Raw genomic sequence first — 24,990 nt, 5'->3', positions numbered from 1 at the left:
CCAAGCTCCCCCGACTCAATTCCCAGCCTGCCAGATGGGCAGCCAGCTCTGGGGGAGGGGCGCGCTGACCCCACCCCAGTACCCCGACAGGGACAGCCAGGCCCAGAGCTCAGATCCGCTCACGGGGCCCGAAGCAGGCCAGGTCCACGAGGGGGCCCAGGGGCCTCGTGAGCTGGACTCCAGGTCAGTGCCTGAGGGGCCTCACCTCAGCCCCACCCCCCCTTCCCTCCTTCCTCCCCCTCATCTCCTGTCCCTCCACCCTCCTCGCCCTCACATCTTCTCTTCTCTTCCCTCTCCTTCCTCCCCTCCTCCCTCTCCGCCCTCTTCCCTCACGTCCAGTGAAACCCATCAACTTGCCTCTCGGGGAATCAAAGGGTTGGCCCCGTCCAGAGAACCCGCCACGCCCACCTCCCCGCAAGCAGAGGGCAAGGGTCCCGGTCATTGAGGCCAGCTTCTCGCCCTGCTGGGGCTTCGCTTTCACAGGGGAGCACACAACTCCCCCACCAGGAGGACCGAGCTGCACGGGACCGAAGTGTTGCCAGGGACGGGAAGAGAAGGAATGATCCTCACGGTCCTGAAGGTCCCAGGGGTTCACAGGAAAGGCTTGACACGCCCTCCCCACCTGCCCCCACTCCCCCCGCACGGGGGAGGTGCTCTGAGCGGGAGTTCTCCCTCGCTGGCTCAAGGCCTTCCTCGACCCTGCAGACAGCCTCTGCCTACGTCCCATCTTCAAATTAGATTTGTCGCCAAAGAAGGTTCAACCGTTCCTTGTCCACTCCAGGATTTCCTTGGGTCACTCGCAGTCTCTCCTTGGATCAAACGGTCCGGGCCGGTGGGAAGCTGCACGGAGGAGGCGTTGAGTTGGCTGGTAGGGTGGTGGCGCTACGTGGCTGACCCACTCACTTCTCTACTTGACCTGTGCCCGTGGGTGTCTTTGCGGTGGGCAGCTGAAGCCCACGGGCAGTGGAGAAACCCCAAAGGCTCGACAGTGGAGAAACCCCAAAAGCTCCACAAGCGTTGAGACAGAAACGAGTCCGCTGGAAACGTTTCCAGCCACTGAATGTGAAACGTTCGAAGTGGAAGGCTCCCTTTGCTGACACGCCCCCTGCAAAGCGAAATTTGGTGCTTCCAAGTTGCAGCCTGGGCTCTGATAAACGCCGGGTGCATTGCTTATGAGAAACGCAGGCAAGGCAATCGATCGGGAGCCTCGTGTTCACGGGGCATGAGCCAGAGCAGGTCAGCACAGCGCCGGCGTGCCTGTGTGTGAGCGGGCCCGCTTTATCACCCAGCTATCAATAATCTGGATCAATCTCGCTGGGGGAAAGACCGCCTTATCTGCCTTTTCTCTCTCCCACAAAATCACTGGCATCTAAAGGAGGCTCAGAGCACGCAGAAAAACTTAGAGGTGCAGCTGGCAGTTAATTATAAGAGTATTTCTGTTTCCCGGATGTTGAGGTGTCTGTGGCATTTGCCACGTTTGAAAAGCACAACTTTTTGGGCTGGGGAAGGAGCTCAGACGGTGGAGGGGACGCCATGCACGCAGGAAGCTCAGTTCTGCTGATCCCTGCCCCCAACTCCTGCAGCAGGAGGGAGGAGCACTATGGGCGTGCCCAAGAACAACGGCAGCAAATGTATGTTACTGATTTTGGAAGTCGCCGTTGGAGCAGGACTGGGGCCTCCTGAGCAATGCTCAGGGAGTCCAAGGGCCATCCCCAGTGGTGTTCGGTCCATTGGGGCAAATGGTTCAAAGCTCCGACTTGGTGATGCTCAGAGACACACAGGGATACGGCCAGCGATGCTGAGGGCACCATGCAGTGCCAGGAGTAGCACCTCAGGGTTAGCCTGGCACGTTCTCCAGCCACAGGAGCTCTCTCCCTGGCCCTAAAAATGCTACTTTCATGCCTAACTTCACATTTGCATTTCTGCATCAGTTTTCTGAAGAAGAACCTTCCAGAATATGTAGATCACAGCCAGGGTCTGACCTAGCGGTATTCTCAGTGGGCAGCTGCACAAAGGAAGGTTGTCGGGGTCTCGGGGAGCGGGCACCAGCCTGAGTTGTGGCCAGGGAGGCCATCAGCTGCTTCCACAGAGTCTCCACTTGTGCGGTTATGTGTGTCCTGTCCACTGTCCCGTGTCCCAGTTCCCAGCACTCAGACCCTTGCTTTGGCCATCTTAAGGCAGCAGTAATGAGTAGCCGGGGGTGTCCAGCTCTGGGCAGGCTGAAGGTCCAGCTGACCTGGTCACCTTGGAAAAGCAGATCAGCTTGGCTCCAAGCTCTGCCCAGGTAGATTTATCGCTTTTGCTGCCGTGTGTCGGATTGTCCTGACCATCCGCCCAAGACACTGACACTCTGCTGTCTCTCTCACAGAGTCGGCGTGGACCCGGATGAAGACCTGAAGGAGGAGCCCTCCCCGCACCAGGCAAGTCACACATCACCGAGAGATGGCGCGTCTGGGTCACGGAAGGTTCTGTGCTAGGAGAGTGCAGAGTAGGGGCTGCTCTGTGCCGTGGGGTAGTCGGAGCTGACCCAGAGAGTTTAGTACGCTCATGTGCTCGAGGCCATGGAATGGTCCATGCTGATTAAAAAAAAAAAAAAGAGGAGGGGTCTCGGGTGAGTGAAGAAACATTGGGGAAGACACTTTTGGGGAGAAAAGTAATAGCTAAACACTTGTGCTATTTGAGCATCGACTTAGGTAACAAGATCCAGGAAGAGCAAAGTATTCCAAATGAAATAAACCCCAAAATAAAAATGTCAAGGCACATCATAATTAAAATGGCAGGAACCAAAGGGCATAAGAACAGCAAGAGCCAAGTCAAGAATTACCTCTAAGGGGGCCCCATAAAATCATGGAAGATATTTCAAAGAAAACCCTGAAGGTTGAAAGGAAATGATATGGAATACTGAAAATGCTGCATGAAACAGGCATCCAAGCAATAGCAGTTCACCCAGCTAGGAGCCATAGCACAGCGGGTGAGGCATTTGCTTTGCATGCAGCCGACCCGGGTTCCATTCTTTCATCCCTCTCGGAGAGCCCGGCAAGCTACCGAGAGTATCCTGCCCACATGGCAGAGCCTGGCAAGCTACCCGTGGTGTATTCCATATGACAAAAACAGTAACAACAAGTCTCACAATGGAGACATTACTGGTGCCCACTCAAACAAATAGATGAACAACGGGATGACAGTGCTACAGGTTATCATTTAAACGTGGCAATTCTGTGCCTGGGAATACTCTAAGCCAATAAAGAGAAAGAGTATGGAACATAGCATGTGTTATTCTGTGCCACAGAATATTCCATGATAATACTGAGTCAAAAACAAAGGGTTCTGGGCCAGGGAGTGATTTGTGATCATGCAGAATACAGATCAACATGGTAAGTGGTGGGTCATGAATCGTTCAATGATTATTCAGAGAGTATAGAACATGAAATGTTTTTGCATCATAAAATGTTCCATAATGCAGAGAGTATATATATATATATATATATATATATATATATATATATATATATATAGCCCATGGGAATTTCTAGACCGTGGAATGTTCCAAACCAATAGAGGAAGTATGAGTCAGGGGAGTTTGGGGCCAGAGGACGCTATAGGGTAATGTATAAATTCTGGAATGTAGGGTGCTCTTTCTCCTGAAAGCTCCATGCTAGACTAGACACTACAGAGTATGGGGTTTTCTGTGCCGTGAAGTGGTCTGTGTTAATGCAGGGCGTAGAACATAGGGTGTTCTGTGCCACAGAATGTCCTGTGTTTATGCAGAGCATAGCGCACGAACTGTCCTATACCATGGGATGTTCTGTGTTAATGCAGAATCTAGGACACCAGATGTTCTAGGCCTCTCCAGCATCACAGCATCATCTCATTGAAATGAGGCTACTCCTACCGATCACGTAAATCAGATGTGCGTAATAACTCCGGAGACCTGAGATTTAGCACAGAGAGTCTCTTGCCCGCACGCCTGGCTGTCTTCCCTGGGGCCCCTCGGAGGGAATGGGCTCCAGCTTCCCTCCCCACCCCGAGCAGAGCTCCCCGAGGCCAAAGACCACCGGAACCTAGCTACAGCCATGCTCGAGGCCCCTCTCCACATGTTCGGACAGGCCTCACTCATGAAGGTACTGGCAGAGGAACCCAGGTGTGTATAATTCCATCAACGGTCAACATCCAGAGACTTAAAAGCAAGCTCCCATGTGATATCTTGTAACCTACTTCTCCCTCTGGGAGAAACTGGCAAGCTTCTTGAGAGTTTCCTGCCCACATGGGACAGCCTTGCAAGCTTCCCATGGTGTATTCATATGCTAAATCCAGTAACAAGCTGGATCTCATTCCCCTGACCCTGAAAGAGCCCCCAGTGCGACATCATTGGGAGGGCAGAGTCGAGAGAGACGTCTAAGATCTCAGGGAAAGGACAAATGGAGAGGTTACTGAACCGACTCGAGAAATTGACGATTAACGAAGATTTCGTGATTTTGTGGTTAACACAGTCCTTAATGTGTGATGCCTGGGGTTTGATTCTCTAGACCTATGGCCCCCAAACGCCACTGTCTGTGCCCTTCCCCCCCGAAAAAAAATACTTAAGAATTCAGTGGCAAAAATCTTGGCATAACCATTAGAGGGATCCTTACCTAACATTTCGAGGGATCTTGACCTGACCTCTAGAGGGCTTGCAGCCGACAGACACTGCGGGCAGCCCGGACACTGCAGGGCAGGCACTGAGGCTCACGGCTTGGAACCAGACAGACAAACCCCTGCCCAGGAGCTTGCTGATGAGGCAACCTCAGGAACGTTTACCCACTGGGAATCCCCACTGGAAAAGTATGCCGTGGTGGCCACACACCAAATGGTCGTGTTTCCATTTCCCCTGCTTGGATTCTCCTTAATCAATTCTAGGTGGACAGAGATACCGAAAACTCAAATATTTGCTCACACACAGCAAACCTGATGAACCATTCCTGACTTAGCCGAGCATCCTTCTCAGCAGACCGGAGTGTCCCGAAGGAAGACTGGGGCCGACCTTGTGCTGTTCCCTCAGCCACAGGAAGTGTGTGGCTCCCGACTCTGCCCCTAGCCTGACACCAGAGCAGACTCTGGCATTGCCAGCTGGGGTTGGTCTTTCTTAACTCAGTGCTGGGAGCTCGTTACTGCTGTTGGGGTGGCTGGTCCACACACACGGGAGCGTGACATTGTCCTGGTGAATTGGGTAACCGTCACGTCTGGATTGGGAGAGGCTTCATCTCTTTGGTTCCATGGGGTGCTTTGGTTTTGTTTTTTGTAGAACGCTATGGAACAGCCGTAGCTCATCATACTGCTGGGAGAGACGCAGAGACTTTGTGGTTTAGAGGCCCGGGAAGGGGAGGAGCTGAGCTGGACCCATAGGGCCGAGAAAGGAAGTTGCTGATGGTGCTGGCTCACTGAGACTTGGAATGATTTTGCCATCCGTGTTCCAAAGCCAGACGTGAGCTCTTTCTGCAGACTCCAGGGCCCTGGGAGCCACTGGGAGCTGAGGGCTGTGGACAGCAGGTGCCAGTCCTCGGCTTGGGGCCAGTTACTGGCCTTGGAGGCAGATCAAAACCCAGATCACTGTCCTGGCCCATCATAATGAGTAGGTAGTGAATTCTGCACGCAGCTGGTTTTTTAAAAGCATGTGTATGTCATCTAGGTCAACTAATCCATTCTTCTGCCTTCAAGCAAAACTTCGATCTCAATTTTCTTCTCCTGTAGTAGCCTTCCCTTTAAAATAGAATAAATTCATCAAAGAAAATTCCTCATCTTCTGACTTGACGATAACATACAATTATGAGTAAGATCACACTTTAGCCTGACTCCTTTTTTTACAATAGAAGTTTAGTTTACTTTAGTTCATTTTCACCACTGTTAACGCAGTTATAAATTTGGCAGGAGACATTTATACTAGTCCAAAGCAGTTTTTTCTTGAGCTTCTGAGAGACAGTAGAACTTACTACATTAAAGGCAAAGTGGTGAGACCAAATTGAGAATCCCTAGTTGGAGTTAAGGCATTTGCTTTGCAGACATCTGACCTCATCTGACCCCTGGAGCTGCACGCGATCCCTGAGCACCATCAGGAGTGATCCCTGAGCACCATCAGGAGTGATCCCTGAGCACCATCAGGAGTGATCCCTGAGCACCAAGCCAGGGGAAGCCCTGAGCTCAAAGATCAACAACCCCCCCAACCCTGCCGCCACTGAAAATGTGTGTGCGTGCGTGTGTGTGTGTGTGTGTGTGTGTGTGTGTGTGTGTGTGTCCTGGACAAGTTTATGACAAATGTGAATGATAGTGTCATTCACTATCCTTCTTCTCCAGATTGTTAGGACAATCAGATAAAATTATTTATATGAAAACTACCTAATTTGGTTTAGTTAAACTTGTCCCATCAAATGAAGGATTTGAGGCACTTTCCCAAGTAATGAAATAACAGTAAAATATTTTAAGGTGTCTAAGATTTAATTTAAAAATAGTGAGTATAAAGTAAAACCAAAGAACTAAAAACAATCATGAAGAAGTGGAGGGCCTAGCGGGGAGGGCGCTTGCCTTGCACACAGCTGACCCAGGTTCAATTTCCGGCATCCCATGTGGTCCCCTGGGCCCCACCAGGAGTGATTTCTGAGTTCAAAGAAAGGAGTAACACCTGAGCACTACTGGTGCCCCCACTACACACACACACACACACACACACACACACACACACACACAATCATCATGAACAAGCAGATAGTAAGGTCTGAGTTTGCCGTGGCCGGCTCACGAGAGAGTTTTCTGGCAGGAGAGCTCGGGGAATCTCCCAGTGCACTGTCATTTGAGGCAAAGCCAGACTCTCCCTCAGGCAGAACAAAACCTCCCAGGATGCTGTATTTTAGAATAGATTTCTAATGTGGGGCTGCCTGTGGAGACACACAGTTATCTAACCGTTAACTAACCTCATTATAATTTACACAGTTCCCAGGGAACTGCCGAGGCTTAGAAGTCATTTTATTGTTTGGAAACATTCTGATTCAGGATGAAGTTGGACGGCCACGGAAGCTCCCTTGCAGGAAGTCCCTCTCCGCCAGGGAGAGCGTCTCATCCTCAGAGCAGGTCCAGCGAAGCAACAGACCCGGGCCGGAAGTAGCAAACCACAGTGACCCTGCGGCTGCCCATTGGCCTGGCCCAAGTTATTTCGGTGCTTTCCAGACCAGGGCACAAGACCTTCTTTGTCCTCATTTTCCCTGACACCTTTTTGCTTACTATCAGCATTTCTGGCTTGCCAGACTGCAGAGCATAAACCTTAAACCTTCAAAGGGTTGCAGGTTTGCACTTCTTAAACTGGAGTTGCGTGAGCAAATAGAATCATCTTTGCATTGGTCAACCGGGAGCCAAAAGAAAAGACCTAATTCTCACTTGACCGAAAGCTGAACACGCCACCCATAGTGATGGCAATTAATGACCGTACACCTCTAAAGAAATAATAAACACATGTAATGGCCGATGCATGTTGTTAAAATGGCCTGCACATATTTCCTCCTTCTCTGTAACCTCTGGGAAATATGAATACTGAAGGTAGCTGTGATTAACCAGCAGGGTCATGATTTTCCTGTGCACCTGGTAACACCCTTAGGTTGTGAATGGTTTTACACTCTCACTCACTCTGGCACCCGAGGTTTTGCAAGCAGGTCCCCCTTTGCATGGTGACAGCCATTGCAGCAGTGTGTTTGACATGTCTTAAATGTGCCCAAACCAAACCTCCCTTGGAACCTAGTCCCTGTGCTTGGAAGCAGAGCATTGCCAAGGGGAGAACTGCTGAAGCAGCCACAGCTGCCATCATCTTCTCCTTGAAAAATCCCTGCTGCCCCAGGAAGGACACCAGGCTTGCTTCTATTTTCCCGTGTGGCCATTGTCAAGATCATCCCAATATTTGCACAGCGCTTATTACAATATTTGCGACCAATGACCATGGCTCTGTACAGTGTCCTATGCACCTTATCTGCAGTAACCTAATTTCCCAGGCTGTCCCCAAAGGGAGCACTGCTTTTATCTCTCTCTTACAAATAAAGAGCCTGTATGCAGAGAAGCCAAACAACATGCCGAGGACACAGAGTGGGTGGAAGTGGAACTGAACACAGGCAACTTTGATTCCAGAATTTCCACCCTTCACTGGCACTCACGCGTCCATTCATCTACCCATCCTTCCATTCCTTCAACAAGTAACTCTTTTGACCCCCACTCATGTCAGCCACTAATTTGATTTGAGAAGGATGCAGCAAGGACCAATTGCAAGGCCTCATCCGCACGGAGCCCTTAGCCAATAGAGACACATATTCTAAAAGGCCCAACAACTGCATGGTCTACATCCCCAGAGTGGTAACGCACAGATGAGAATGGAGAAGAGAGAAGAGATACAGATGATTAGGCAGAAATGGCATTTGCTCTGAGCCTGGTTAATGGGGGATCTCAAGGGGCCCAAGCTGGAAGTGGCTCCTGTAAATTCAGGGCCCCGGAGTCACACTGCATTAGGGAGGGTGGGAGTGAGCAAGAGGGGAGTGGCCGGAATGAAATGGAGGCTCGTGGAAGGACCAGATTATTGGCAGTGTGGGTTTGACTTGATTCCACATGGGATGGTGGAGGGAGGCGGGAAATCCTTGAGAGACTGGAGCTTGGAAGCAAAAGCATCAATCCTTTAGAGCAACTTGTTTCTCTCCCATCTCCTGCCAGCTGTTACTATTAGAACTGCTCATTTTCATCTTTTGAATCTAATTTTATTTTTATCACTATGCTTGATTTTCTATGGGTGTTTCGTTTTGTTTTTTAACTTATAACTTCCAATTTCTTGAATTTATTTACTTTCCTTGCTTCCACGAATTGCTTCATTGAAATTTTGGGGTGGGTGTGTGTGTGTGTGTGTGTGTGTGTGTGTGTGTGTATGTGTGTGTGTGTGTGTGTACGTACACATGCACGTGTGTGAGACTCTGTGTGGTGTGTGACTTTGTGTGTGGGCGTATGTGTGTGTGAATAACCTATGTAGAGCAGTTCAAGAAAGGCAGCTCAAGAAACTCAGAACAGACCTAACAAAGGCTCAGAGCAGAACAATTTTAAGAACTGAGCAGAGAGAGATGAAAAGGATGAGAGTACCTCCTGAAGAAAAACTAATGGTAAAAGGAATACAGTGAAATATCTACCAGTATAGGAAGAGCGTGAATAAAATGCAGAAAAATGTTTACCAGAACACCTTTGGAACCAGAAAGAGTGCGTTTGAGAAAGTGTAAAACTTTTTGTTCTTCTGCACAATTGATACTCATTACTCTTGGTCATCTGGAGTTGCAAGAGTTGTAAATCTAAGTAGGTTCTGGAGAGGAAGAAATGAATTAGCAGATGGTAGACTCATATGGTTGCTGAAATTTAATTTTTCCTTGTGACTATTTTTAAAGATTCCTAATAAACTCCTAGAAGACAGAACTGAGCTTCCATATTTAACAATTGTCACATCTTCCCATATTTGTCCTGATGTGCTTGAAGTTGGTCTCAGAATTTAAAATCCACACTACACCCCCACAGATATTTCAGAAATCGAATTCTGGGTTCTAAGGTTGATTTGACCTGTATGTGGGGGTTTGTTTTTGTTTTGTCTTGGGGTCATACCTGTTGATGCTCAAGGATTACACCTGGGTCTGTGGTCAGGAATTACTCCTGGTGGTGTTTGGGGGACCATATGGGATGCCAGGGATCAGATCCACGTTGGTCACATGCAAGGCAAATGCCGTACTTGCTGTATTATCTCTCTAGCCCCCATGAGGACTTTTTATGTTGCATTGTAACAATATTTTGAAGAAATAAATGACTATTTAAGAGAAAGTGTCTTCTCCCCTAGCCAACATCATTTATTTTTATTATTTTGATTAGACTCACTGTGGCTTAGACACCCTCACTAACTTTTTCCTTTTTAAGACTAAGTTTCATTATTCTTGAAGCTGACATTCTGCAAAGATATGCCCCCGAAAGTAGAAACAGTAATGAGGATGAGGAAGGAGAGAGATGGCTGGGCACTTTTCATATATTAGATACCATCTATCTGGTCACAATTAACCTTTAGCTTCATCCATCAAGATACCTATTAGAGTTTCATTTCATTTTTTTTTTACACTCATCAAATATTTATTGACTTCTTTTATATAAGAATGAATGTGTGTATGGCTCTATTTTATAAATAGTGAAAGTGAGGCCAAAAACTAACTTTCCCAAGACAATAAACGTGTGGTGTGCTGAGCCAAGACTGCCCCAAGCTGTTCCCTTCTTACCTGGGCCTCAGACCTCCCTCAGGCAACTCTCCCAGCCTAGAAACATCACCTTCCTCTATTATCCCTTGCCAGATCAGCATCCTCATCCTTTTTTTTTTTTTTAATTTGTGAGGTACAGTAACAGACTTACAAACTTTCATGCTTGTGTTTCAGTCATACAATGATCGAGTACCCATCCCTCCAACAGTGCCCATTTTCCTATCGCCTATGGTCCCAGCATCCCTCCCACCACCCCGGCCCAACCCCCACCTCCCCATGGCAGGGCATTCCCTTTTGTTCTCTCTCTCCTTTGGGGTGTTGTGGTTTGCAATAGAGGCATTGAGTGGCCATTGCATTTGATCTCTAGTCTACATTCAGCAGGCATCTCCCAACCCAAGCGGGTCCTCCAAACACCCTTTCCTTGGTGTTCCCTTCTCTATCTGAGCTGTCTTTTCCCCTAGCATGTGAGGCCGGCTTCCAAGCCACAGGGAAAACCTCCTGATCTTTATTTCTACTATTCTTGGGTATTAGTCTCTTACTCTGTTACTTTATATTCCACAGATGAGTGCAATCTTTTTATGTCTATCCCTCTCTTTCTGACTCATTTCACTTAGCATGATACTTTCCATGTTGTTCCACTTATATTCAAATTTCATGACTTCATCTTTTCTAATAGCTGCATAGTATTCCATTGTGTAAATATACCAAAGTTTCTTTAACCAGTCATCTGTTCCTGAGCACTCGGGTTTTTTCCAGATGTTGGCTATTGTAATCAGTGCGGCAGTGAACATACAAGTGCAGATGTCATTTCTACTGTACTTTTTTGCCTCTCTGGGATATATTCCCAGAAGTGGTTATTGCTGGGTCAAATGGGAACTCAATTTCTAATTTTTTGAGAATCGCTCATACTGTTTCCCAAAAGGGCTGAACCAGTCGGCATTTCCACCAGCAGTGAAGGAGAGTCCCTTTCTCCCCACATCCATGCCAACACCGGTTGCTTTTGTTCCTTTGGATGTGGGCCAGGCTCTGTGGTGTGAGATGATATCTCATTGTTGCTTCGATCTGCATCTCTCTGAGCACCCCAATTCTTTTTTTTATTAAATTTATTTATTTTTAATTAGTGAGTCACAGTGAGGGTACAGTTACAGATTCACATATTTTCATGCTTGTTTTTCCCTCATGCAATGTTTAAGAGCCATGCCTCCACCAGTGTCTATTCTCCACCACTAATGAACCCAGTATCCCTCCCACCCCCCAAACCCCATCCCCCCACTCCACCCCACCTCTGTAGCAGGGCATTCCAATTTGATATCTCTCTTTCCTTTTGGGTGTTGTGGTTCTAAATAGGGGTATTGAGTGATCGTCCAGTTCAGTCTCTAGTCTACTTTCAGCACACATCTCCCTTCCCGCGCAGGATCTCCAATCGCATATTACTTGGTGTTCCCCTCTCTATCTGGGATGACTTTCCCCCAGCGTGTGAGGCTAGCTTCCAAGCTATGGAGCCAACATCCTGGTATTATATACTACTATTCTTGGGTATTAGTCTCCTACTCTGTTGTTCTATATTCCACAGATGAGTGAGCACCCCAATTCTTAGGCGACACAAAACACTCTCATTTGAAGAGGTTAGAACATATTCCTCACCATGCACCCTGATTACCTCCAGGTGGTATCTTGCCCGGCATCAACACTCGTGAGTTCTGACCCATAGCCTGGGATATTCCCTGCCCTTCTTACTTCCTTACAGTACTTCCCAGGCTGCAGTGCATCAAGCTCTGAGATGCCTGGGTAGCCGAGGACCTGACTTATTTTTCCTCTGCTTAACACTTTTTCCCAGAAAAGATTGAATCCTCAACCAATCTGAAGCTCTTATGCATTTTTGTACGTGAAAGGAAGGCTGGTCTAGATAGGGCAAAGGCCCTGACACTGAAATATGCCCAGTCTGTCTGAGAAACAGCCGGGGGTCCCGTGTGACTGGAGTAGGCCATGGGGAGCACTATGGGAGGTGAATGAGTCAGAGACATAGACAGGAGCCAGATTGTACCTGTTATCTATTACCACACTGAAGCTGCACCTCCGACAGCCCCGAGTCTCACAGGACTGGGACGTTAAGCATTATTCGTCTCACACATCTGTGGGATTCAGCTGCTCCAGGCTGGTTTTGCTCATATATCCGTGGCCGAGCTACACAACTCTACTGGGCTGGGCTCATGCACATGTCCTGGAGCGGATGGTTCTCGGGTGTTCGACAGGAGCATCAGTTCCAATGACTTTGCTGTGTTCCATTTGATTATCTGGGCCAGTGGACTGCCCTGAACTTTTCCTTCTCCTGGAAATGTCTCCTGCAGCTTTCTCCTGAATTTTTCTTTCATGTCTTTCAGGAGCTAGGTTTTAAAAAAAAAAAAGAAAGAAAACAAAACATGCACAATTTCTTAAGGCCTAGCCTCAGAAATGTTCCGTTGGCACCTTGGCAATATGCTTAGGACCAAAGAAAGTTACAAGGTTATCCTAAAACAACAGGTGTATAAGTAGGCAGCTCTCTTTATCAAAAGAATTACAGAATCACACAGTAAAGTTCAAGGACACAGGGAATGAGAAATCAGTATCCCCGTAATGCACCTAGTCTCCTATAGAGATCACTTTAGCCAAGAGAAAGAAGGTGAATCTTCCCATAATCTGTAAGGTCTCAATCCTTTAAAATGTAGTGAGCTCCTTAATACTGTTAGTGAATTACTCCAATCGATCTGTCTAGTTGAATATATTCCATGTATCACTGTCACTGTCATCCTGTTATGTCTCCATTGTGAGATTTGTTGTTACTATGTTTGGCATATCAAATATGCCACAGGTAGCTTGTCAGGCTCTGCCATGTGGGCGAGACACTCTCGGTAGCTTGTCAGGCTCTCCGAGTGGGGCGGAGGAATCGAACCCAGGTCGGCTGCATGCAAGGCAAACGCCCTACCCCTATGCTATCGCTCTAGCCCATTCCATGTATACTTAAATAAATATGTATTCGTTCTATTATAAATAACTATTAATTATTTAACTAGTGTTATGCCAGACAACTGCAGAATATGGTTGATGTGTGTTCAAGAAGTATCAGTTACACCAAGGTAATTTTTGTTCATTTCACCTGTCAGGTACTAATAAAATCTCCAGCTATTACTGGGTACTTGACTATTTTTCTCTACTTCTATCAGATGTTGCTGCAGGTATTTGAAAGTTGATTATTATACACAAAATTTGGGTTTGATAATTATTTTCTATTCTTTGAAAATAGCATCTCATTGTTTTCTGGCCTTCATTGTTTCTGATCAAAAATCAGTATCATTTAAAACAATTTCCCTTGATGGTATCTGCCTGATATTTTTCTGGGTCCTTAAACTCTTAAAAAGATCATTATCTATCCTTATCATCTAGCAGTTTGACTCCTCTGTCTCCGATGGATTTGCTTCTTTATATTTCTCCTAACTTTGGATCTCTAAGCTAATATTTCTCATTGAGTTTAGGAAATATTCAACCATTGCTTCTTGAAGCAGTTTTTGGTTCCCACATTGCTTCTGCTCTCTTTGTAGCACACCACTAATGTTTTCTGTCTTCTTCCTCACATGATTTTGACATAATTCTAAATAAGTTCCTCTGTATTCTACAAATTAGATCATTTTTAATTGATCTCTCTTCAAGTTCACTGCCAATTTCTTCTGCCACATCCAACCTGCATTGACCTTCAGTCAATGCAGCTTATTTTTCATTCTAGTTTTGTTTTAAGTTCTACAATTTTTATTGTTTTTTATACTACTCATTTATCTTCACAATCCCCATCTGTGTACTCATTATGTCCATTATTAAAAATAAAAAATATTTTAGCATAGTTTTATAACTTTTTACAGCCAGTCCTCAGGAAAGGACAGACGGAAACTCAGAATCCTAGGGGCCCTCTCTGCTCACTTTTTTCCTCTATGCATGAAAAATTTTACCCATTTCAACAATACCCAGTCTCCAGTCACTAGTTCTGCAAGTCAATGAGATGGCTGTGCTATGCTTTTACACTCTTTCCCTGCTCTACAATTGTTGGAAAGGGTCTTTGAGAGAAAGCCAAAGAGAATGTAGGATTCACCCCTTGGAGTTCCCACTCAAAGCCCACAGTACTTTTCCCTTAGTTACCCAGTTCCTGAATCCACTCATATTCTTCTAGTAGTTGTTCTGTTATGGCCTATTGTGTATTTCCTAAGTGACATTGTAATGGAAACATTGTTCTGTTGTGTTTTGTTTTCAGACCAAAGCAGGATAACTTAAAGTTGAATGTTAAGACCCAAGGTGAGACTTGTTCTCTGGGGCGGTTTGGTTTGCTGTTATTAGGTCATAGAATGTAAAAGGAGCCAGGATCTTCTTGATTTAGGTGTGTTTTCTACTAGGACATGTGTAATTACATGTATATGAGTGAGTTACTTAGCACACTAATTTACCGTATAAATCAGTCTCTGGTTAAGAATGGTGTGCATGGAGAGGTTATGCAAACGTCCTTGTGCCTGTGAGTTGGTCCATCATTTTATGTCTTGGTGTTCATCTTTTAATCTGAAATATCGCATCCTGAAACTAGGGTATATTTTAAGTGGAGGGAGACACCTTCTACAGCACAAATATGTTACCTTTATGAATACACTTAGCAAACTATAAAAAGCTGTGCCTCATCATTTTTCCTTCCCAACTTCCTTAACATCCAGAACTTAAGACTTCAGAATATAGTTCATCGTAATAGCTTTCTACAGTCATATAACCAATGGTCTGCCAAATTAGCAGCTAGAGCAATGAATATTTACTAACTCATAGTTTCCACAGGACAGAAATCAGAAAGTAACATAGCTGAGTGTTTTAACTCAGCGTCCATGAGCTACAAAGGTCAGCCGAGACTATAGTCACCTGAAGGCATGAATGACCAAGGACGGGGATTCCATGTCTGCGTTAATGGGATGCCTCATTCCTGCGTTAGCTGACTGTTGGCAGGCAGAGACAAACGCTCTCCACAAGGATCTCTTCATGGAGCTGTTTTCATGTTCTCAACACGCCAGCTGCATTTCCTCAGAGCAAGTGGCCCAAGAGGGACCGTCCAGACTACAGAAGGGACCCGCCATGCCTTCTGTAGTCTGATCTTGTCTAGGGCACCACCACTTTGGTTCCATTCTGCTGATTTAAAAGTAGTCACTAAGGACCTTCCTAATGGGAAGGGAAATTAGATTTCATCTTGTAAAGAATCTAAAAAAATGTGTGGGTGTATATGTTTTGAATGACCACAGATTATTATATTTATCTGTAAATGAACATTTTCTTTACCCCCTGGATGAATCTATAGCTCCTATTAGGACAAAGTTACTTGAACCATACCCTTTATTTGTAGCTAAGACCATGAGGGAAACCCATGTGGAAGGCTATTTGCATCATCTTCACAGTTTTAATCATACCTGACAAGTTGTCTCCTTCTTATTTCCCTCCTTAAACATTCATATTCTGAGTATGCCCAGAAGGAGCATTTACGAATATAGAATGGCTCGGAGAAGGTGAGAATGTTTGTCTAAAGTACTTCCTACAGGCAGGCTAATAATTAATGATCAACCTTCTAAAATATAAATACCAAAAACTATTGACCCTTGTTAGATTGTGCTTCCTTTTGAGAATCTAGCAATCTTTTTCCTTGAGGGCATAGTCTCTGGTCCTCTCCCTTGTAATTAGAAAATCAAGGCAATAAATTTGAAATGATTATATAAATCCATCCCAATTTGGGAGCAAATGGTAGAGCAAAGTGCCACTATTGAATTCCACTCACATGCACTGCCTGGAAAAGTGTGTTCCGAAACCCGGAAGCTTGGCGGGTTTATCCTTATTTGTCTTTGTTCAGATTCTGTGCAGCTGCCACTGATATTAATATTGAAAATGAAATCTTGAAAATAGAAAGGAAAATATCTCCCTCCTTTTCTTTCTTCCCCTCTTAATCCACTGAATCCCCCCAGAAGTGAGGAGCAACCCGACAGGATTATCCCAGGGCCAAGCTCATCCAGTTCACTTAGCCAAGGCCCCACATTTGAATATTGACAGAAGAATGTATTTACATCTGCTTAGTTCTTTTCCATTAAAGTTCACACAACAAACAATCCCTTCTATCTTCAGTGTCTGGTTTTCACAGATTTCTGGCCAGAGCCTTTGTTTTCTCCAGGGGTCCAAATAAGCATAAAATAAAGAGTGCTGTCATAATCTTCCCTCGCTCCCTCTCTAGGGCAGAGCTAACCAAGCGGGGGTCACTTAGAAGGCAAATAGCCCCTCCTCTGCCCCCCCCCACCCCGCTGTGCTCAGTCACTTCCCAACCTCTGGTCTATTCCCTTGCTTAAGGAGAAGAAAAAAGAGACATCCAGGCCCCAGTCTTGTTTACATTCCCCCCTCCCAAACAGCATAATAAAGGAACCAGAAATCAAATCGCAGGATATTAAACATTCTGCTTCTGAGAAGTAGCCAGGGAATAAAAGCAAGTTGAGATTCGGTGTCTTAAAGTGCCCAGTTACCGTTTACAGTGCCAGCCGTGAGGCTCGGAGGACGCCGTGCGTCCTTATCCATCAGTGGGAATGTTGCTCTCCTTTCTCTGGAACCCATGCAAACCACTTTCTCCCCGAGAAGCAGCAATCCACAGAGCAGGTAGGATTGCTAGTAATAAAGAAAATGCCACCAAGTCCCCCAGCTTCTTCTTCTGGTGACTGTTAGCAGCCATTGTCCTCTGAGGTGAGCCGATCTCTGCTTCCCCATCATCCAGGGTCCCTCCCAGCCGACCCCTCCCTGTTCCGGGGTGAAGGCAAAGGCTGGCCTCTCCTGGGCACATTTATCTTCAACCCCCAGTGAACAAGCTGAGCACACAGTAGACTAACTCATTTATTTCTACTCATTTATTGATGGCCTTTCATAACCGAGTTATTAAGTCATCAATAACTTCAGAGAAATAAATGAATGGGTCCAGAACTGGGCCAACAGATATTGAAGATATACCCTGGAATTTGTGTCTCAGGTCAGCAGTAAAGTCCAAGCTGGGTCTTCGGGGGTGTTTTCCTTACCTGGGAAAGTGGGTCCTTCTGCTGGTGTCATTGGAACCCAGTGTATGGGTCTACAGGGTACGGAGATGGGTCTCGTCCAGTCTCCGGTGAAGAGAAGTTTGAGTCGATGTTCACAGATTCACAGTGTGGGTTGTTAGCCGGTATGGATTGGTCCATTAGCAGAGCCAAACAGCGTGCTGGAAGCTTGGTTCAAAATAAAAGATGGAAAAGGACTGGAGAGATAGCACAGGGGTGTGAGACACTTGCCTTGAGGGCAGCAGACACAGGCTCTGTCCCCAGCACACCCTGAACTAGTTCACTCCTGAGCTTACAGCCAGGAATAACCCTGAACACCACAGGTGTCACCCCCAAACCCTTTCCCTGAAGAAGGAATATAAAGGGCAGGGAAGAGAGGAAGGAAACCAGGCTTCTTAGACCTTGGGATCTTAAGAACCCTCAGAACCAGCGTCTAAGGCCCTGAAGAAGTTCGTAAACCTAACACGAAGGGATTCCCAAGGCAGGTCACTGGCTGAGGAGAATCTGGTCGTTCTATTGTTTGGGAGCACGGCAGCTCCTGATTTAGTTCCACCTTAAGAGCACCTCGTATTCTGATCTCATCTCCCTGTTCAAACATCTTTGTCCTAGTTTCTTCCTGGAGAAATAGCACAGCAGGTAGGGCGTTTGCCTTGCACACAGCCGACCTGGGTTCGATTCCTCCATTCCTCTTGGAGAGCCCGGCAAGCTACTGAGAGTATCCCCCCTCTGCACTGCAGAGCCTGGCAAGCTACCTGTGGCATATTCGATATGCCATAAACAGTAACAACAGGTCTCACAATGGAGATGTTACTAGTGCCCGCTCGAGCAAATCGATGAACAATGAGATGACAGTGTTACAGTGCTACAGTTTCTTCCTACTGTTGCCTCAAAACCCCATCTGGATTTTGTTGGGTTGCTTATTTGCTTTAGCCTAGGGCAGTGCATAATGTATATAAATATATGTGTACGCCATACTCATTGCAGCATTATTTACAATAGATAAGAGTTAAAAACAACCTAATTGCCCGTTGACAGCTGAATGGATTAAAGGGCTGATGGATTTGTAGTATTCCACACAATGGAATGCTACAGAGCTATTTTTTTAAAGGATAAAATTGTAACATTGTCAACATTAATGGACCTAGAGGGTTTTATGCTGTATTAGTCACACAGAGAAAGACAAATAAACGATGATTTCACTGAGGCGTGACACATAAGAAATGGAACATAGGGATGAACTAAATAAAAATGAAATATTATATGATAAAGAAAAAGTTTGGTAACATTCAACTCATTAAGTTTCATCCAAGTTACCCTACCAAGCACTCACCAAGCATCTCAGCCAGGAATACGGAAGAGGAAGGCTGGGAAAAGAGAGAGACACTTCACTCTGCAGCTGCTAACGTGGGCCCCGAAATGGGTTGCAGTCACAAAAGAGCACCGTCTCTACAGCCCTTGGAGAAGTATATGGGGTTTTAATGTGATCGTTAACAATTTCTTAAGTCCTAAATTTCCATCATGCTAGAAATGTATCCTAGAACTTTCAAACAAATAATTCGTGCTTAAAAAAAAGAAAAATCCCATTGACCACATGAAGCTCATCCTTCCCTGAAGGATTGGCAAAGAGCTCCCATCCATGCCTCTTAGGACCATGACTGCAGAACTCCTCTGAGAAAACCAGCGCAGGGCTGAATCGCAGACCTAAGGTAACCCATGGAAAGGGCCGCCAGTTTGGGTTTTAACTTGGCGTTAGCAGCCTCTGCTCCCACCCTTGCACATGAAAGATAAATGTCTGCTGAGCAATGGGTCCCGTTTGTGTTCCTGCGCTCCCAGCCGGCTGCTGGGGAGGCAGCAGCAGCATCTGCCGGTACACATGTTTCTGAGAGCAGAATACAACCCTTTGTGTTCAGCTATTCATCACGAACCTTCAGGGGGCTGGCTGGAAATGAACGAAAGGAGTAAACAAATGAAAGGGAAGCAAGCCCATCCGGTTCTCCCCAAGGGTCGATCGCTGATCTCTATGGTCTGCCGTAAACCCCTGTTGCCTTCTTGGACCCTTGTCAGCCCATGGACCACCACTGTCTTCTGGGGATCCATGTTTTCTTTCATGGGCCATCAGTATCTTCCATGGACCCCTGCTGTCCTCCCCGGACCACCATTGTCTTCCATGATCCCTGACATAGACACAATCATACTCAGATGGTGAACTTAAGCTACGATGCAGGGGTGGGAAGTGAGCAATGCAATGGAGTCACTCTTAAGAGAAAAGCGTGTTTCATGCTGGCATCACAGCGGCCGTGGATGGATTTTGCTTTTCTTTTGCCTCACTGCCACGTTCATTACCATCTGTCTCTGATGTTCACAAAAGTGTTTGACCTCTTCCCATTTTCTCAATTTTCATCCTGTCCTCTCACACAAATGCAATTCAAATGCATTTGTTTTTGTCCTTAATTCCTTTTCTTCCACCCTCCCTTTTGGAAAAGAAGAAATTGGACATAATTATTGCAGGTTTCTTATCAGACATATCTTTTTCAAAACTCAAATATAAAAGCAGGAAGCTGTCAAAAATAACTGTTGCTTTTGGTTATAATCTATCCCGAATAAAACGAATGAATAAAAGCGGGTTTCTCAGTTATTAAACTGTATTATCCCAGAAATCTTGACCTTCTAATAAATTATAAGGAGGAATCATCCTAATTTGACAGAAATAAACTGTAAAATTCCCACAACAGCTATCTGACAGAAATATCATTTTTATTGATGTCAAAAGTGGCATGTCTTAGCTCATTAATAAAATGGGGATTATTAAGAAAAGCCAGTGTTGAATTATGCCATAAGAGTTTCATTCACATGGTTAAGATCCAGGAGGCAATTTGCTTGGCAGATTCTTCATCATTTAGATAAAAAGGCTCAACCAAGAAAAAGTTCTTAAATGTGATTAAATTTAATCTGGTTTGACATGCATTTTTTATACTTTTTATACACTATCTCTTATATGTATTCATGTTGATGTCCTAGATCAATATTTTCTGTGGATTATTAATCCTGTGCCTTTTTTCTCTTATCTTTCTCCAGGAAGCAAATAACACGGATAAAAGTCGAACAAAGACGGAGAGTGCTTGGCTCTTCCGGATGTGGTACGGCTTTGACCACAAGTATCCTTTGACTATGCTTCCCCCCTAGTCTGGCCGCTGGGCCGAGACCCGCCACTCATTTGCACTTTCTCCCCGAGCCACGTGTCGCCACACTTCAGGAAATACAGGTAAAGTGAATTCACAGATAAATTATCAAAATGAATGGTTTTCTCCCAAGAAGAAAAATTGTGTAGGCCGTACTTCTGTATTCAAAGAGCGGGAGCAAGTTCCCAGAATGGAATGAATCTGCGTTATCCTTGGCAATCTCACCTAATGCCGTTAGATGATACCACACAATCCTCACATCTCTTTACTCTATTTACTCTCCTTCCTCTTACATGGACCTCAGGTGCAGTTGTGGAAGGTCAGAAAGCCCAGACAAAGCTTCTCACCAAACTCAGGAGTGATTTTATCTCACACACTGAGAAGCTGGAATCTGAGGGCATTGTGCTGAATGAAATGAGGCTGAAAATGAAAGATAGTAACCAGTGGTTTCTCTCATATGTGAAATATAAGTGAACCAACAAAACAGAGCAAAATTATCTCTAAGATGTTGTGAAAAATGTGACAGTTACTAGAGAAGAGATGAAAGGTGGTAGGAAGGAGAAAACAGAGAGGGCATATTTGGTCACAGAAGGCACTAGAATTTAGGGGTAGGGACTTGAAGCTTGTACAACTCCAAGAGGTAATTCCAAGCTCTGGAAGTTCCTAGAACAGTGAAAGCCAGTAGGTCAATACAATTTTAATTCACTGTATCACTGTAACACTGTCATCTCGTTGCTCATTGATTGATCGAGCGGGCACCAGTAACGTCTCCATTCGTCCCTGTCGCATGCTAATGTAGCCCAATGGTGTCTGCTCACTCCAGGAACATGAAGAGCACGTTGTTGTTATTGTTTTTGGCATATCGAATACGTCATGGGTACCTTGCCAAGCTCTGCCGTACGGACGGGATATCCTCAGTAGCTTGCCAGGCTCTCCGAGAGGGGCTGAGGCTTTGAGCTTATACAGCTGAGCCGGAGGTGGTTTGTGGGTGTGGCTCCCACATACCTAGCTTTTGGCCGTTTAGTTTCTTGGCAAACTTGCCCCATGTTGTTGGTTGGGGTCTGACTAAAGGCACAGCGGCAATTTGGGGGTATCTGGAAGTCTGAAGGCACCATCTAGGCTGCTGATGCACTCGCCCCACAGGTACAGGTTGACCTGCTGACAACACCATACCCCCATTAAAGCATAAAAATATGAAAGTGGGGAGGTGGGTGGATGGGGCCCAGAGAAGAGGAAGTCTGGTGGCTACAGTATAAAAGAAGCTTCTTTCATGTTCCAGGCAGAGGTGCTCCAAGTAAGGAGCAATTTTTTCCAGTAAAGAGTGATTTAAATGTTGATCTGTGTTAGCAATTCTGACGTGCCCCCGAGCCTGGTGACTGGCAGGGCTGAGTAGTCGGGTCCGAAGAGCTTGTCATTAGGAGCAGCAGGAAGCGGCCCAGCTCTAATCCCAACCCAAAGCCCCACAGAAGAAAGGGAAGGACTCACGGGAGACGGGATGTGTTGGGTCTTCGTGGGTCATTGTCCACAGTCACAAATCCCTCTCCTTCCAGAGATGCGGCGTGAGTCACTCGGTGGTTTTTAAAGCACCTCAGCAATAATTAGAACCGTAGCAGACCAGTGGGTGAGAAAGAAGGGTTAAGGACAACAAGTAGATAGACATGGGGAGTATCATGCTATGTGAAATGAGTCAGAAAGAGAGGGACTGATAAAGAAGGACTGCACTCATTTGTGGAGTATAAAATAACATAACATGAGACCAACACCCAAGGAGTGGATAGAAGGGTCAGGAAAATTGCTCCATAGTTGAAAACCTGCCTCACGAGCAGGCGGGGGAGAGGACAGCTGGGATAGAGAAAGGATCACTAAGAAAATGATGGCCGGAGGAATCAGTCGGGATGGGAGATGTGTGCCGAAAGTAGATAATGGACCAAACATGAGAAACTCTCAGTGTCTGCGTTGCAAGCCATAATGCCCAAAAGTAGAGAGAGAGTATGGGGAATATTGTCTGCCATAGAGGCAGGGGGAGGGTGGGAAAGTGGGGGTATATCGGTGATATTGGTGGTGGGGAATGTGCACTGGTGGAGGGACGGGTGTTTGATCATTGTGTGAGTGTAAGTCAGATGTGAAAGCTTTTAACAATATCTCACAGTGAATCAATAAAATTTTAAAAGAAAAAGGATTAGAGACAGGGGAGAAAAATTTAAAGAGGTTTTAAAAAGAAGTAGGATCATTGCAAACCATAACACCCAAAAAGAGAGAGAGAACAATAAGGAATTCCCTAATTCCCTGTCACGGAGGGGGGGACAATACTGGGGGGCGGGGGGAGGGACCCTGGGGCCATCGATGGAGGAGAATGGGCACTGGTGGAGGGATGGGTACTCAAGTATTGTGTAACTATAACACAGGCACGAAACTCTGTAACTGCACCCTCACGGTGACTCATTAATAAAAAAAAAAAAAACTTAAAAAAAATAAATTAAAAAAATAAAAGACAAAAAAAAAGATGTAGGAGTGAAGAAGAGGCCAGAGAAATTGGGGGAGATCATGGTAGGCTGGAAGGGAGCATAAGTGAGGTGAAGGCAGCTGGCGCTGCCAGAGAAAGTAGAATGTGGAAAAGAACGTGAGCGTTGGAAAGGAATTCTGCCAAGGAAAGCATGCCGGGGGCAGAGACGAGGGAAAGAGGCCTCCCAGCCGCGGTGCAGTGCGACCCTTGCTTACTCTGGGGGCGGGACTTGCCTCAGACAGTCTTGAGCGTTTCTGGAGAGTCTGGGTTAACCCACCTTAGCAGTAGGCCAACTGGAAGATTCCGTCATTCTGTCTCTCGGTCTGGTCTCCAGAGGGCGGCTGGGTCTTAGCTGGTTGCTGCATGAGGTTCCTGGCTGATTTCTGTTCTGGAAACCCATCGTCCCAGGGCCATTGCTTCAAGGCTCTGACCACCAAATGCACAGGAAGCTTTACAGATCTGACGACAGAGTAAATGCTCAGACCACTAGGCCGTGACAAGAACGCCAGTAAGAAAATGCAAAAGCGGAAATGAGATCGAAGCTGCTTTGTTCAAATTCTGCACGTGCCATAAAGAATGATTTGCGGTGAAAGGAAAGGGGTGAAGTGGGGGGAAAAATCACTTGGGGACACAAATATGAAAGTCGACCCCAACCCCCCATCTCTTTTAACATAGCGCAGAGCCCTAAATTTAGATGACAGCGTGGTTCGGGTCTGCCGTCCAGTAGGGGTTGATTTCCATACGATTACGGACAGACTGGAAGAAGGAAGGCAGATTTACACTCTTGGTAATTTCTCTTCTCACAGTAATTTGTTCTCCTGTGCATTCAGTCTCGAAATTGCATTGCCACCACCACTGCCCACATCTATTCTCACTTAGATAACAAAGTTTTTATATCCTAATTATGTTCCACATGTACACCCAGAGAGTCGCAGGCCAAACAGTGTCTGTGACCTTTGAATACATCCGGATTTTGAGAGACAAATGATCCACTTGGCATTTATCTTCGTTTTATTGTTCGTGTGGGACCCAGGGACGTACCCAGGAGCCCCCTACACGGGCAGTGCTGCTCGCTGCCCCGGGTCAGGTCGAGTGGCAGAGGCCAAAGAGAAATTGTGAGCTTGTACAAAGCTGTTATTCAGTTTGGAGCTGCTCAAATTTTATTTCAGTACAACTGAAATGCATCATGCAAATGAGGCCTCTTCGAGATTTACTGACAAAAGAAAAAGAAGAAATAAGCCTGCATATGCTATACTTGAAATGGTCAGGATTCTTCAGAGAAATAAGAACAGGATCAGCAGGAATACACATAAACACATGCAAAAACAAATGCATACATGCACACGTATGTGCATGCATGCATACAGATATATGCCTATACATATTATGTGCATATACATGTGCCTCTACATGCATAAACACACATACATGCATGTAGATATGTGATGAATATACATCAACCTGTATTCATATACATACATATCATAATACTGATATGCATTTATTATACACATACATGGCAATTATACATCAACACATAAATGCATATACATGTGAAATATGAATTTGCATGCATAAACACACCTAAATATCATGTAGATAAATTTCACATTTGTTTATAGCATGCATGTAGTGACACGTGCAGACATGCATGCAAATATACATGCAGAGATTTTTTTTTTTTTTTGAGGGACTGACTTAGCAACTTAATGGGCAGTTGGGTAGGGTGGCAAGTCAAAACTCATAGGCCCTTCTCAGTACAGAAATCCCCCAAGGGCTGAGGCTGGGGTTGGGAGGTCAAATTCCTTCTTCTGAGAAACTTCCTTTTTTCTCTCTTAACACCACCCAGCTGATTGTCAGGTTTGACCTGTGTAACCAAGGACGATCTCCTTTACTGAAAGTCAAGGAAGGTTGATGGGATGTGCTTGGTG

At 45.8% G+C, this 24,990-nt stretch overlaps 1 protein-coding gene across 1 annotated transcript in view; it reads left to right on the top strand.

Annotated features, from left to right (window-relative positions):
- SLC9A9 (solute carrier family 9 member A9) overlaps window positions 1–24,990 on the top strand; it is a 517,302-nt gene that overhangs the window by 421,732 nt on the left and 70,580 nt on the right. The window contains exons 18-19 of the mRNA XM_055129734.1: window positions 2,369–2,420; window positions 20,453–20,532. Coding sequence (XP_054985709.1) covers window positions 2,369–2,420; window positions 20,453–20,532 — 132 coding nt within the window. The remainder of the gene's footprint in view (window positions 1–2,368; window positions 2,421–20,452; window positions 20,533–24,990) is intronic.

Source organism: Sorex araneus, chromosome 2, assembly GCF_027595985.1.
Source record: "Sorex araneus isolate mSorAra2 chromosome 2, mSorAra2.pri, whole genome shotgun sequence".
In the NCBI taxonomy this organism is placed as follows: Eukaryota; Metazoa; Chordata; class Mammalia; order Eulipotyphla; family Soricidae; genus Sorex; species Sorex araneus.
Note: the sequence above shows the minus strand (reverse complement) of the source record. Positions and strands in the feature narration are given on the sequence as shown.